Here is a 16,243-nt window from a genome sequence, read left to right on the forward strand (position 1 = left end):
AAACACTCACCAATGTACACACATACATACAAACAAATGTACATGCAGTGACATACAGTAGGGAAAAACAGCCATATACCACAGAAATAGTCTTGACACATTTGTCGCTCCCTTCCCCACCCCCCCCACCCCCATACGACCCCCCCACCCCCACCACCCTCTCCCCAATTGCAAACAGAAAAAACAACAACACTAAAATATTTGCATTCCACAAGGTATGACAACAGCATGTTTTGTTTTGTTTTAAAAACACCACCCCCTAAAAAAAATATTCATTGTTTTAAGGTTGTTGTTTTTTTCATATATAGTAGAATATAGTTCTCATAAGCAGAATAGTTCTTTTAAGTTTATAGCAGAGTTGGGTGTTTTTTTTTAATGCAACACAACAAATCATGGCAAATCATTATAAGTACGTAGCCGAATCTTTTCATTTTTTTCAGGTATCACTAGCAACCTCACATTCATTATGGCATGTTCTTCACGGATTATAGTATAATCTTTGCTTCCCCTTAACTATCACTTAAAGCAATACATTTTACAGCAAGTTCTCATTTCAAATATTCAGTTGAACAATTTATCTTTTTTTTTTTTTTTTTTTAAATATCACATAACAAAATCAATCATGATACAAACATATGTAAGTATATAGCAGACTCTTTCTCCTCACCCCCCCCCCCCACCCCCACCCCCTTCTTCTTTTAATCACCCAGGTTATTCATAATGGCAAGTTCTTTTTAAGTATGTTGTAGAATAAAAATTTTAAAAATAAAAACAAAAGAAAACATGTTCATAATGTCAAGCATATCTAATTACACCGCACAATCTTTCCTTTTCAACATCACCCAAATGAAAAACATTATTCATCCTGCCCAAGGTCTTTTTTTTAACACATCGCAGAATCTTTTTTTCTTTTCTTTTTTCTCCTTCTTTTCTTTCTAACATCATTGAAATAAAACCACATTCATCATGTCAGTAAAAGCCTGGTCACCTCGGGGCTCACACACCCAACCAACCAACCAACCAAACAAGCCACCACCCTCCCTCCCAGCCATCCCTTCCTCACTGACACATAATTATCAATTCTTTTAGAAAGCTAAACAAAACAAAACAACCCCCCCCCAAAACAAGCAACAATATCAACAACAAAACTTCCCACAAGAGAAGCAAAGCAAGGAGGAATGCCAAAAAAAACCCCAAACAGCACCAACGACAGACACGTCCATCAAAAACATGACGGACAGCAACAACAAAGTACCATGACAAAATGAGAATCACAAAACAGAATACAGTAAGGTGGATGAAAAAAAAAGGGGGGGGGGGGCATTTCAGAGGGAGGAACAGCACTGGGACATGTGTTTGGAGAAGAAAAGGGAGCATGGGGGATGGGTGTGTGTGCGTGTGTGTGTGTGTGTGTGGGGGGGGGGGGTGAGTATAGGCAGGGGTGGGTGGAAAGTGGGAAGGGAGGGAGGAGGTGAAGGAGGGGGTGGGGGGTGTCCAGGACAGCACAGGGACGTGGATGGTGGAAGGGGGGGAGGGCCAGGGAGGGTGGGGTGAGGGGTAAGGGGGGGGGGGGTGAGTATGAGTATAGGCAGGGGTGGGGGAAAGTGGGAAGGGGAGGGAGGAGGTGAAGGATGGGGGGGTGTCCAGGACAGCACAGGGACATGGATGGTGCATGGTTGATGGTGGTGGCGGGGGAGGGGGGAGCGGTGGGAGGAGGCGGGGGGAGAGGTTGAGAGGGGAAGGGGATAATGGGGAGAAAAGAGGGAGGGACATGACAGAGAACATGTGTGTGGGTGGGAGGAGGGGATGGGGGTTGGGTTTGGAGGGAGAGTGGGTGGGGGGAGGGAGAAGGGAGAGGTGAAGAAAGAGGAAGGACAGCATAGGGAACGTGTGTGTGTGTGTGTGTGTGTGTGTGTGTGTGTGTGTGTGTGGACAGCTGGGGGGTGGGGGGAGAGGGTGGAGAGTAGAGGAGGGGGGGGGATGTATCATGAGGTAGAAAACAGGCAAGTGGGCATGTGAACACAAAGTTAACCAAAGTAACTGAATGAGGAAAAAAAAACAACCCAAAAAAACAAACAAACAAACAAAAGAAAAAAGCACACAGAAAAGTTTAACTGTTCCGCACAATTTTGATCATCACTGCGTTACAACAACCCAGACGTTCTTCTATTGGCCATTAACAAAATATGTGACGGTACTTTTAGATGTATCACTGAACCAGAGGCAAATGATTTTTTTAATAGTTTCAACATGATGAGAGTGTTATTTAACAATGATCATCATTTTTCTTCTTTCTTTCTTTTTTTTTTTTTTTTTGAAATTTTTGAAAGCAGGCAATTTGCATTCCCTATAATCCAGAAAGGACTTGTAAATTATTGTCCATGACTTTGTGCGTATGTGGGGTGGGTGGGTAGGGTGGAGGCATGGGGGGTTGGGGGTGGGAGGGGGTTGTTGTGTGTGTGGAGGAGGAGGGGAAGAGGGAGAGTGGAGAAGGGTGGTAGGGAGGGGACACAATAACACACACACACACACACACACACACGGAGGAAAGAGAGAGAGTGAGTTAGGTGGCCACTGCAGTCAACGTTAAAGGGAACAAGGTAATAAAGCTTACTTCTTTGCATTGTTAACTTCACTGAAGGAAGGAATGAAAAGAAAGAAGAAAAAAAACAAAAAAAACAGAAGAAGAAAGTTATGTTACAACACACTGAATGCGAAAAAAAAGTGTTACAATACAAAAAGAAAAAAAGATTAAATCATAATTGTAACAACAAATAGAAAAAAAAAGACAAAAAACCCACTAACAACAATAATTATAATGATGATAAAACAATATTATCAATACAATACTACTACTACTAATCAAAAGAAAAAAAAAAAAAAAAAAAAAGAAATACCTACATAGCACTAAATCTTCTCAAGAGACAAATCAAAGCACTTTTCACATCAGTCATTTGTGTAACGCATGCGTGACTTCGATTCAGAGGGATGAAGGGAAAAAAACCAAAAAACACATGTAAATATACAGTTACTACACACGAAAAAATGACAACAACAGTGTTACAACATATAAATAGACAGTGAAACATACCACAATATATAAATGCAACACAGAAGGACATGCTTAGACTTAAGAGACAGCAACAACAACAATAACAACAACAACAACAAAAAATACAAGGGAAGAAAAAATGATGACATATATACAAAACATTTCAACGTGGAGAGTTATTCCAAATAATACATCAACTGCTCTTTAAAAAAAAAAAAAAAAAAAAAAAAAAAAAAAAAAAAATCACTCAATTTCCATTCACAAATTTAATAAAGTACACATGCAAAACTTCTTTTAAAAAAACTTCTTTTTTCTAAAGGCAATGTTTATGCTACTAAAAATGTACAACAATTCTGAATGCTAAGTCCAGAATTTGTGGAAGACACATGCAGGAACTAGTGTTTTGCGACAAACATGAACCAGACGGACTGAAGAGGCACAAGCCTGGTGACTCAGGAGGACAAAACCGAAAGTACAACACTGACACTGCCGTATATGCAAATCACTGGGGTCATCAGTCAAGTCACGAATGGAAGAAGGTTCACGACTGTTTCTCTTGTTCGTCCCTAACTTTTTTTTCTTTTTTTTTTTCTTCTCCAGTCTTTGTTTTTTCTTTTCTTTTTGATATATATATTTGACCAATAAGAAGCCTACAGTTCAACTCACTTGTCATGATTTGCTTTTGGATAAAGTTTTTTCACAAAATCAAACTCATTTAAATGACAAGAAAATGAAACAGAAGGAAGAAGGAGCTACTCACTACATGATAAACACCCCCCCACCCCCCACCCCCCAAAAAAAACAAAAAAACAAAAAAAAACACCTCCTCCCCCTCCCAAAACCCAAAGAAAAGAACATGTGATGAAACTTCTAACATGAAATCTACACCTAAAATAATCACAGACCATGGCAAATATGCGACATCCTGAGCCCGATGATTTTTCAATGGCAAAAAGAAAAGAAATTATCAGCTAATGTGCATGTATACCAACATGGTGGCCTCTTTTAGCAAAGAATTTTCTAGCATAATTACACACACACACACACACACACACACTCCATGAACACAAACTTAACCAACAACTGCCATGAACATGTGTTCCCTCTCCACCAACACACAGACACACACACACATACACACTCCATGAACACAAACTTAACCAGCAACTGCCATGAACATGTGTTCCCTCTCCACCAACACACACACACACACACACACACACATGCACACACACACACACACACACACACACACACACACCACCCTCTCAACCATCCCCTCCTCTCCAACTCACAACCTACCCCCCCTCTCCCCCATCCTCTGACACACACACACACACACACACACACACACACACACACACACACACACACACACTTGAACCTAGACTGGAACAATCTGACCACAAACAACCTTCCTGTTTCAGTCTTTGACATCCTCAAAATTTTCCATGAGTTAAAAAAAACAAAACAAAAAAAAAAACAGCAACAAGCAACAACGACGAAAAACAATAATCAAGTGTGCTCCTAACATGCTGCACTGTACACATTTCACGTACGTATGTACTTAAGAGCGACGCCATGAGTGTTACAACGTTACGTATTTTTATGTGTGTAGCCTACCATATAAGGATCGCAAAATGCTCAACACAGTACACATTTTTTTTTATAAAAACGTGTGAACTGTGAAAGTGCGTTACAATGACACATGTGTTGTATGTGTGTAGCCAGAGTAGCACCTTCTTCCTTCGTCCCCTGGGCTGAGTGTTTCCCCGTGTCTCTCATACCTCGGGAACAAACACTTCCATGTCAGACTGCGTTACACGGTACACGTTTTGTTTTTTTATGCACATACTGTTCTCTGCTTTCTGTTGGTTTTTTTTTTTTTTTTTGTTCATGCAAATGACCAAGAAATACATGCACATCAGCCAGGTCGTTCTCTAAAAAAATATTTTTGAACTTTGGTACGGTAAGTAATGTTAAAATTAAAATAACAGAAAACATACTGCATAATATTCATGCCCAAGTTTTGGTTTATCTGTTTTCTCAACTAAAAAAAACAAAAAAAAAAACAAGGATTAAAATTGAAAAATGAATACAAGAAAAAGTGGCTGTCTATGGTAAGATCAAAATGAAACAACAGACAACATACTGCATTTATATCAATGTTTATATCTATTCTCTCTCTCTAAAAAAAAAAAAAAAATTAAAAAAAAGAAAAAAAAAAGAAAAGAAAAAAAAATTTTTTTAAAAGAACAAAAAAAACCCATCTACAGTCATGTCAAAATAACGGAACAGAAATACATTGTATCAATATGTAAGATTAACAATTCAAACAAACCAATGATACACATTTGTCAAGCTTGAGTAATAGTTAACGTCAAACAAAACGCATAAAAAAAAATAAATTAAAATATTTTCTTTACGTGAATGAAAATCTGCCTGAATCTGCTTTTTGTGAAAGAAAAAGTAATGTTCTTCTGTTTTATCATACAGGACAAAGAGGCACAACTAAGCACTTTTTTTTTTTTTTTCCAAAGTTAGTATTTTCGATTCAAATCTGACTTAAAGTACTTGTAAAGTCAAACTTATAATAATGTAAAAAAAAAATATTAAAAAATTTTTTTAAAAATGATACAGCAAAGCAAAAGCTTTTTTCAGCCATTTAAAAGAAACAAAAACTTTTACATCTTACACAGATGGAACTAGCAGCAAAGTATATGTATCTAAAAAAACACAACTAAATCATTATTAACAGAAGCGTTACTGACCGCATACATTTTATAAATGATAATCAGGACATACATACACAAGAGACACACTGAGATGATACAAGTTTCATGAACACAACAAACTGCTTATCATTACCATCATCATTATTTTTGTAACTACCGCCAGTGTACAGTTATGTATTATGCATGGCAAACTGCTTGTTGTTATCGTTATTATTGTCTTTTTGTTTCTGCTAACAATGTGTAATTGTGCAGGCAAGCATGTATGTGCAAAATCACACACACACACACAAGTTTATATCCATGGATTTGGTAGAGTTATTGTTTGATTGATGAGTGTGTGTGTGCATGTGTGGTGTGTGTGTGTGTGTGTGTGTGTGTGTGTGTGTGTGTGTGAGGTGTGTGTGTGTGTGTGAAGATAGGGGGGGGGGGGGGGGGAACAATGTCCTCACCACCTACAGAGTGACACTCACCTTTGTGCGAGCTGAGTTTCCATGTTATGCATCAGTGCATCTCTGTCGTCCATTTGGTGCTGCGACACAGTTTGTCATGCCAAAGAGATCAGCACACATTCACACAATGACACGCTAAACAAAATTCCAAACACACACACATTAATATCAAATCAGCACACATTCACACAATGACATTTTCAACAAAACTCCAAACACACATTAATATCAAATCAGCACACATTCACACAACGATATATTCAACTCCATCATACACACACACTGATATTAAATCAGCACACATTCACACAATGACATATTCAACAAAACTCCACACACCACACACACACACACACACACACACACACACACACACACACACACACACATACCAATAACAAATCAGCACACATTAACACTGACATAATAAGAAAAAAACTTGATGCACACACACATTAATAAAAAATAAAAATTAAAATTAAACAGACATATATAAAACCAAAAAGAACACACACACAAAAAACAAAACAAAACAAAAAAAACCCACCACAAACGCCCATCCAACTAAAAAATTTTACATAATGGTGATATAAATTCTTTTTATAGCCTGTAGAACTATATGATCAGTACCCACAGATGTAAAACTATACAACGGGAAAAATAAAGAACAAAAACACAACAAAAACAAAAACACAACACACACACCACACACACACACACACACAATAACAACAAAAACACACAATTAAACTATTAATTTTCTCACTGAATTTAATCTACTTCATACATTATAGCAGAACTGCATGACAAGTAGTCATGTTTTCATTACATATCTTTGAAATTAAATAATAAGATATCCCCACCCAAAAAAAAAGAAAAAAAGAAAAACAATAAGTCTACAAAACTACAAATTAACTTTTAAATAAACTTAAAACTTGAAGAACGCTTCAGAAATAATCTACACATGCCTACAGAGACACCTATGACCAAATGCTGAAAAGACTTTTTTTTAAGCAAAGAAAAAGTGAATGCAAAAAACATAAAGACAGGAAAAAACGAAGTCATTTGAAAAATGAAACCATGTAATCAGAGCTCAAAGCATCACCAATGCTGTACATACTTTTTTTAAACAGTGAAACAGACCGCCGAACAACACGAACCAGGTTCACGGTCAAAGGGAAGCAACCGCTGTCCAGCGTCTCTGGTTACGTTTGAAGTGGTTACTTCCCTTTGACCGTCACACGGGTATGCACTGTCCCACAGTGTTCTGGATCTTCTGTGCAGTTGTCGCCCGTTCTACGGGTCACACTTATCGTTGTGTATCAGGTGGAAGAGGCCCGACACTGATTATTCACCTCTGGGGTCGTTATTGCCGACTTGCATTCACAGTAGCAGCAACAACAGGTTACCTATGTACATCAGTGCTGCATTTGGGTGGTTATGGCGATGTTTTTGGACTTGCATGTGTGGTTCCGGTAATTTTTGTGGACTTACATTTTTGTTTTCAATGATTTTTGTAGTCTTTCATGTTTAGTCATAGTGATTTTTGTGGATTTACATGTGGTGTTTACAGTAATTTTCGTAGACTTTCATGTGTGGTTATATTATTTTTGTGGGCCTATGTGTGCAGTTATAATACTGTGGACTTATGTGTCGTATTTGTTGACTCACATGCGTGTGGTTATGACAATATTTGTGGTCTTACATGAGTGGTTAAGATGAATGTAGTTCTGGTGATTTTTGTGGACTCACATGTGTGGTTATCATGAATTTTGTGGACTCACATGTGTGGTTATCATGAATTTTGTGGACTTATATGTGTGGTTATCATGAATTTTGTGGACTTATATGTGTGGTTATCATGAATTTTGTGGACTTACATGTCTGGTTATCATGAATTTTGTGGACTCACATGTGTGGTTACCATGAATTTTGTGGACTCACATGTGTGGTTATCATGAATTTTGTGGACTTACATGTCTGGTTATCATGAATTTTGTGGACTCACATGTGTGGTTATCATGAATTTTGTGGACTTACATGTCTGGTCTTCATGAATTTTGTGGACTCACATATGTGGTTATCATGAATTTTGTGGACTCACATATGTGGTTATCATGAATTTTGTGGACGTATATGTGTGGTTACCATGAACTTTGTGGACGTATATGTGTAGTTATCATGAATTTTGTGGACGTATATGTGTGGTTATCATGAATTTTGTGGACTCACATGTGTGGTTATCATGAATTTTGTGGACGTATATGTGTGGTTATCATGAATTTTGTGGACTCACATGTGTGATTACCATGAATTTTGTGGACTTATATGTGTGGTTATCATGAATTTTGTGGACTTATATGTGTGGTTACCATGAATTTTGTGGACTTGTATGTGTGGTTATCATGAATTTTGTGGACTTATATGTGTGGTTATCATGAATTTTGTGGACTCGCATGTGCCGTTATCATGAATTTTGTGGACTCACATGTGTGGTTATGATGAATTTTGTGGACTTACATGTGTGGTTATAATAAATTTTGTGGACTAATATGTGGTCTTCGTGAATTTTGTGGACTCACATATGTGGTTATCATGAATTTTGTGGACTCACATGTGTGGTTATCATGAATTTTGTGGACTTACATGTCTGGTTATCATGAATTTTGTGGACTAACATGTCTGGTTATGATGAATTTTGTGGACTTATAAGTGCATTTCTGGTGAATTTTGTGGACTTAAGTGTGTGGTTGTGATGAATTTTGTGTACACCGCAAAACACAGTGTTCATTTTGCTTCACATTCGCTTTTCAGTAGTCCCATAATGCACTGAGAGCAGAAGTACATGTATTACTTCCTTCCACTGCCGCCATTTTGAAGTTTGAAGCAGGTGGATTGGTTGAGAATTTTCTGAGCTGAGAATTTTTTTTAAAGTTGATGGTGTTTTTTTCTTTTTTTGGACAAAAATGGCTGAGAATGATTGATTAGACTTGCCTTCTATCGTGGGCAACTGCTACGATGAAGTATCTTTGTAGCTGAGTGTTTAGAAAATGAAGATACAGCACAAACACAAATCACTCAGTGAGAGTCAGTTTTCATAGCCTTCAATGCACAAACACTTTGAGACTTTTTCAAGAGCACACAGGATTAAAAAAAAAAACCCAAAAACACCACCATTCTTTACAATCAAAATGTTCCCAGTTTACTTGTATGTGTGACTATGATGTTTTCTACCTATCATGGCCTGTCTTCTGCAACGAAAAAAGTAAAACCTTATTCATTATCATTATTTTCTCTTTTGTCTGTATGTGAGAGTTCAATGAGGAGTTACTTCCCTTCACACAGGAGTCGGAAGTTAACTCCCTTGGGATTTTTCTGTCAGGGGGCAGAGGGTATTTATAAAACAATATTTAAAAAAAAAAGCTCTAGTCTCACCTTCAGAGTCTTGATGTGGTCCTGCAAGGCGGCCTTCTCTCCCTCACTCTCATCCGCTTTGGCCTTCACTGACACCATCTCTCCGGCCTGCAGAAAAAAAAGAAAGAAAAAAAAACCCAGAAAGAAAGAAAGAATTTAAGTACACATGAAGCAACAAAAAGACAGAGAGACTCTTTCTGAGGCTCTCATATTTTATTGTCATCACCTGCAAGGGTCTATTGAAAAGGGAGTGACAAGGTTATGTTTTACATCACCTCAAGTACAATACAATATACTCTGTTTGTTCCAGCGGTACCAAAATCTTACTTCCAAATGCCACACCCTGACAAATTATAATCACATTTCTTTAAACAAAGCAAACAAAATAAACCATACAAAACTATATATACATATTAAAACAAAAGAATACTGTCACCCATCCATTCTTTTGGTAATAATATATAGTTTACCAACTACTTTACTTTCATAACACTAAAAAATAGATGTTACATATATGTGTCTTTCTCATTAACTCTCAAATTGTTTTAGACAGAGAGAGAGAGAGAGAGAGAGAGAGAGAGAGAGAGAGAGAGAGAGAGATGGATATCTGTGGGTTGTGGCCCTTGGGCCAGTCCTTTCAGATTCTGTTGTGCTTTTCAGGTCAGTCAGCACATGATCCTGTGGTTAGGACAAGGCTCATGGCGCTTATCTGTGAAATGGTTTGCTTAAGCTTGCGTTGGAACAATACCACATGAGGTAGTACAAACTTTTCTTTGGCAGACAAACTTTCCAATCCATCACTCCATTTTGGCAGGCAGACACGCTTTTCAGTCTATCATTCAGCCTTGGCAGACAAACTTTACAATCTATCCCTGAATTTCTGGCAGACAGACATTTAAATATATCACTCCACTTTGGCATACAAACTTTACAATATGTCACTCAACTTTTGGCATACAAACTTTTCAATCTATCACTCCATTTTCGGTAGATAAACTGTTCAATCTCTTATACTTTACTCTGGAAAACAAACTCTTCAATCTATCACTCCATTTTTGGAAGACAAATTTTTCAATCAATCACTCCCATTCGGTCGACAAACTTTCCTATCTATCCCTGAATTTTTTGGCAGACAAACCTTTCACTCTGCCACTCCACTCTGGCAGACAAACTTTTCAATCTATCACTCCAATTTTGGCAGACAAACCTTTCAGTCTATTACTCCATTTTTGGTGTTTTTCAATCTGTTTCACTTTGCTTTGGCAGATAAATTCTATGATCTACCACTCGATTCTCGGCAGAAAAACTTTTCAATCTGTCACTCTATTTCAAATGTTAACAAACTTTTCTATTTATCACTGAAATTCCTTCTTCTTTTTTTTTTTTTTTATTGCAGACAAACAGCACGGTTCCATGTGACAGACAAACTTTTCAATCTAGCACGGTTCTGTTGGCAGACAAACTTTTCAATCTAGCACGGTTCTGTTGGCAGACAAACTTTTCAATCTAGCACGGTTCTGTTGGCAGACAAACTTTTCAATCTAGCATGGTTCCGTTTGGCAGACAAACTTTTCAATCTAGCATGGTTCTGTTTGGCAGACAAACTTTTCAATCTAGCACGGTTCCGTTTGGCAGACAAACTTTTCAATCTAGCACGGTTCTGTTTGGCAGACAAACTTTTCAGTCTAGCACGGTTCTGTTTGGCAGACAAACTTTTCAATCTAGCACGGTTCCGTTTGGCAGACAAACTTTTCAGTCTAGCACGGTTCTGTTGGCAGACAAACTTTTCAGTCTAGCACGGTTCTGTTGGCAGACAAACTTTTCAGTCTAGCACAGTTCTGTTGGCAGACAAACGTTTCAATCTAGCACGGTTCTGTTTGGCAGACAAACTTTTCAATCTAGCACGGTTCCGTTTGGCAGACAAACTTTTCAGTCTAGCACGGTTCCGTTTGGCAGACAAACTTTTCAGTCTAGCACGGTTCTGTTGGCAGACAAACTTTTCAGTCTAGCACGGTTCTGTTGGCAGACAAACTTTTCAGTCTAGCACGGTTCTGTTGGCAGACAAACGTTTCAATCTAGCACGGTTCTGTTGGCAGACAAACTTTTCAATCTAGCACGGTTCTGTTGGCAGACAAACTTTTCAATCTAGCACGGTTCTGTTGGCAGACAAACTTTTCAATCTAGCATGGTTCCGTTTGGCAGACAAACTTTTCAATCTAGCATGGTTCTGTTTGGCAGACAAACTTTTCAATCTAGCACGGTTCCGTTTGGCAGACAAACTTTTCAATCTACCACGGTTCCGTTTGGCAGACAAACTTTTCAGTCTAGCATGGTTCCGTTTGGCAGACAAACTTTTCAATCTAGCACGGTTCCGTTTGGCAGACAAACTTTTCAGTCTAGCACGGTTCCGTTTGGCAGACAAACTTTTCAATCTAGCACGGTTCCATTTGGCAGACAAACTTTTCAGTCTAGCACGGTTCTGTTGGCAGACAAACTTTTCAGTCTAGCACGGTTCTGTTGGCAGACAAACTTTTCAGTCTAGCACGGTTCTGTTTGGCAGACAAACTTTTCAAACTAGCACGGTTCCATTTGGCAGACAAACTTTTCAGTCAAGCAGGGTTCCGTTTGGCAGACAAACTTTTCAATCTTGCACTGTTCTGTTTGGCAGACAAACTTTTCAATCTAGCATGGTTCCGTTTGGCAGACAAACTTTTCAATCTAGCACGGTTCCGTTTGGCAGACAAACTTTTCAGTCTAGCACGGTTCCGTTTGGCAGACAAACTTTTCAATCTAGCACGGTTCCGTTTGGCAGACAAACTTTTCAATCTGTCATGTTTCCGGCAAGCAGCACACCCTTCCCGGCCTTCCCCCAGACAATCCTGTGAGGGACTGACCAGTTTGGCGGTCTTCTGTTCGATGGTGTCCTTGTCCTTCTTCAGCTTGCCGTTCTCCTCCGTCAGCCGCTTCACCTGCTCCTGGAGGTGGTGCACCTCGGACGTCACTGAAATCCACAGTGTGTCATAATATTGATAATGATAATAATGATAATACTAATGATGCTGATGATGATTATGATGATGATGATGATTGTGATGATAATAAAACAACATGAACATGATAATGATAGTTTTTTTAAATATACATATTAGTAATAACAATTATCTATAATAATCATAATGGTAATAATAATAATAATTAAAAAACAAAATCAAAGTACATTCATATCGCCCTTTCAAAGTTCTTTACAATAACAAATCAGTCATTTAGTAAGAGAGAGAGAGAGAGAGAGAGAGTGTGCGTGCGCACGTTTGTATTTGTGTGCGTGTGTATGTGTGTGTGTGTGTGCATATGTGCGTATGCACGTGTGTGTGCATGCATGTGCATATGTGGTGTGTGTCTGTGTACATGAGTGTGTGCATGCATGATTGTGTGCTTGCATGCATACACATGCTCTTCAAAAGAAGGCATGCACATGCAACATAACCGTCTGCATGTGTACATTCAATGACTTACACAGAGTGCGGCTCTCTTCAGATCCTCTCAACTGCTGCTGCAGCAGATCAAGCTCTCCTTTCATCTGTATGCCAGAGAGAGAAAAAAAACACATTCACATCACTTTCACTCACAGTTTACCTTCCTCAAAAGTGAAATAAAAGTATGAGGCTGACTGGTCTTGCACTCTGCACTGCTTGAGAAACACACTGCACATTACAATGTCATAAAAAAAAGTCCCACTATGCAAATAATATTTCTATCTGCCACACATGAACTAAATATCTGGAGCTGAACTGCTTCAGTGCTTGAGAAGCAATATACAAACAAGAACTATGTCATGAAAAAACGTCTCCCTGTATTGATGATATTCTCCATCTTTTCAACACATGAGCCAAATACTAGGGAGTTCCACAGCTTCCACGCTTGAAAAAAGTACAGCACATTGCAACTTTGTCATGAAAAAAAAATCCCCTTGAATTGATAACATTCTCTGCACATTATGTCACGAAAAAAAGTCCCCGTGTATTGATAACATTCTCTGCACATTATAAATATGTCACAAAAAAAGTCCCCTTGTATTGATAACATTCTCTGCACATTATAACTATGTCACGAAAAAAAGTCCCTGGGCATTCATAATAACAATTTCCACGTCTTCTTCAAAACATGAACCAAGTATTCGGAGATAATATTTTTGGCAGATGGACAAACAAGATATGACGTTTGAGATTACACCACCATTGCACTGATTCGATTCTTGCCAAACAATTCTCAGATCCCAGAGTACAGCTTATTACAGATCTTCTGTCAGGACACCCTGTGAAATGGGTCACAGAGAACACACTGACAAACAAACTGCCCAAGGACCTGTGCTGGGCTGCATGAGCGATCTTAGCAGTGCTCAGTTTGCTTGGCACTAAGAATTCTTCTCAGTTTAAGGAATCAGCAAAGACTTTAGAAAAAAGAAAAATCTTAAACCTAAACAAACATAACATTGCTAAGATCGAAGAATAAACCCAACCCAGGGAAAAGGCCAATGATGTAAGTTGTTTTTTAACGGACTATGAAACGCCTTGGCCCTTATCATGTAAACCAGTGGAGACCACTCTCCCTCTCCAACCCTAACCCTCCCTCCCTTCCCGACAATGCTGTGGAAGTTAATAATAATAATAATAATAATGGATACTTATATAGCACACTATCCAGAAATCTGCTCTAGGTGCTTTACAAAAACGCTTTTGATAACATAAAACATTATATCTATGTTACATACACACACCAAAATGTGACCACACACACACACACACACACACACGCGCGCATGCACGCACGCACACACACACTGCATACATACATTTTAACATACATGTGTATCTAACAGCTACCCTAACACATACGCACACATAGGCAGGCACAAACTTACATAAACACACGCACACACAATACACATTCATATACATGCATGTAGTTATGTACACATACATATGTATACACACATAGTCAAGCACACCTAACGAAAAGGAAGTGGACCTGCCACAACTGAACTTATTGCTGAGGGAAAAGGTGAGTTTTGAGACGAGATTTAAAAGATGCGACAGTTACCTGTCTTCATCACATTCCCATGTTCTGTCTTTAACATTAAACTTGACACTGATATAAAGGAGATCATGAAAACAAACACTCACACACACACTCACACACACAAACACTAGCAGAGGTTTTGATCAATAGGAAATTTTCTATCTAAAATCACTGGGTCACAGTTAAGTATGTGTAATCAAAATGAAATTTAGTCTATTAAAATGCTAATGAAGAAAACAAAAACGTACCAAACCAACAAGATTGAACAACAACAACAAAACATACTAACAAAGCTTTCGATAAATTTTGCACAAAATTTTATCAATGAAAATGATCATTTAAAAAAAACAAAAAACAAAAACAAACAAACAAAAAAACCCAACCAAAACCCCCCACCACATCCCTTAAAAATTTTTTTTTTTTTAAAAACCCCAAAAACAACCTATATCCAATGAATCAGTTTAACTAACGTCCAATCAGCCAACAAACCAAGACAAAAACAGCACTGTTCACTGATAGGTAATCTCTGTCAAAGACTCTTTGATTTGAAAGTGTTGGAAGACCAGTATCTCTACCTCCTCCAGACGTACTCCCCGTGAATCTCCATTTCTGAAATGGGAAAAAAGAAGAAAGAAAAAGTTTAAAATTAAATTGAAGAAAATATGAAGACAGCAAGAAAAGCACTCAAGGATATGTACACACATGTACAAACAATTGTTACACACTCTCTCTCTCTCACACACACACACGCACACACAAACACACACACACAATTAAAAACCTGTAACATATACACACATGAACAAAACTGTACCAAACACACACACTTGAACAAAACTGCAACAAAAACACATGCACAAGCATATTTTAATTTTGGGAAAGTATTTTTCCAATAGAAAGGCTTAGTTTAAAAAAAAACAACCCTGTGATTCTGGAAATAAAATTAATCAATCAATACCCATATCTTGCATTTAATATCAATCAATCAATCATCATAACCAAACATTCAATAAATATTTTGTGTAATCAATGGTAAATAAAACAAAATCAACCTTGTACACTGTTTCATCACCAATAACACACACACACACACACACATGTGCACATAAGGCAAGCTAACAAATACATGCACAAACTTACACCCATACACGAGTGCATATGCACACACCCAACCATGCATACGCATGCACAGACATGCTGACAAAAAGTCTCCAACCCCTAATAGACACACACCAAGTTATAAGTAAATTTAAACGATTCATCTAAAAAAACCACATACATTTATATGCACACACACACACACACACACACACACTAACCCTCCATTCTGCATAGAGCAGGAGTCATAGTGAGACTGCAGATCTTCAGGTGAGGCCAGTGACACTTTACACATGGGACACAGGAATCCCTCCTGAAACATAACAACCCTGTCTGTCACAGCACAGCCCACACACAACATATATATCATATATCATCATCACACACTAAACGTACACAACGTGTCCTCTACATCGGCA

At 38.1% G+C, this 16,243-nt stretch overlaps 1 protein-coding gene across 3 annotated transcripts in view; it reads right to left on the reverse strand.

Annotated features, from left to right (window-relative positions):
- LOC143299678 (uncharacterized) overlaps window positions 1-16,243 on the reverse strand; it is a 74,538-nt gene that overhangs the window by 52,777 nt on the left and 5,518 nt on the right. For 2 of the 3 annotated variants that reach the window (XM_076613022.1, XM_076613024.1), the window contains 7 exons: window positions 16,046-16,137; window positions 15,302-15,335; window positions 13,164-13,227; window positions 12,545-12,651; window positions 9,672-9,758; window positions 6,258-6,316; window positions 2,615-2,635 (listed from right to left, as the gene is read on the reverse strand). In XM_076613022.1, the coding sequence (XP_076469137.1) occupies window positions 2,615-2,635; window positions 6,258-6,316; window positions 9,672-9,758; window positions 12,545-12,651; window positions 13,164-13,227; window positions 15,302-15,335; window positions 16,046-16,137 (464 nt within the window). The remainder of the gene's footprint in view (window positions 1-2,614; window positions 2,636-6,257; window positions 6,317-9,671; window positions 9,759-12,544; window positions 12,652-13,163; window positions 13,228-15,301; window positions 15,336-16,045; window positions 16,138-16,243) is intronic. The other variant, XM_076613023.1, reaches the window with a different exon arrangement.

Source organism: Babylonia areolata, chromosome 25, assembly GCF_041734735.1.
Source record: "Babylonia areolata isolate BAREFJ2019XMU chromosome 25, ASM4173473v1, whole genome shotgun sequence".
NCBI lineage: Eukaryota > Metazoa > Mollusca > Gastropoda > Neogastropoda > Buccinidae > Babylonia > Babylonia areolata.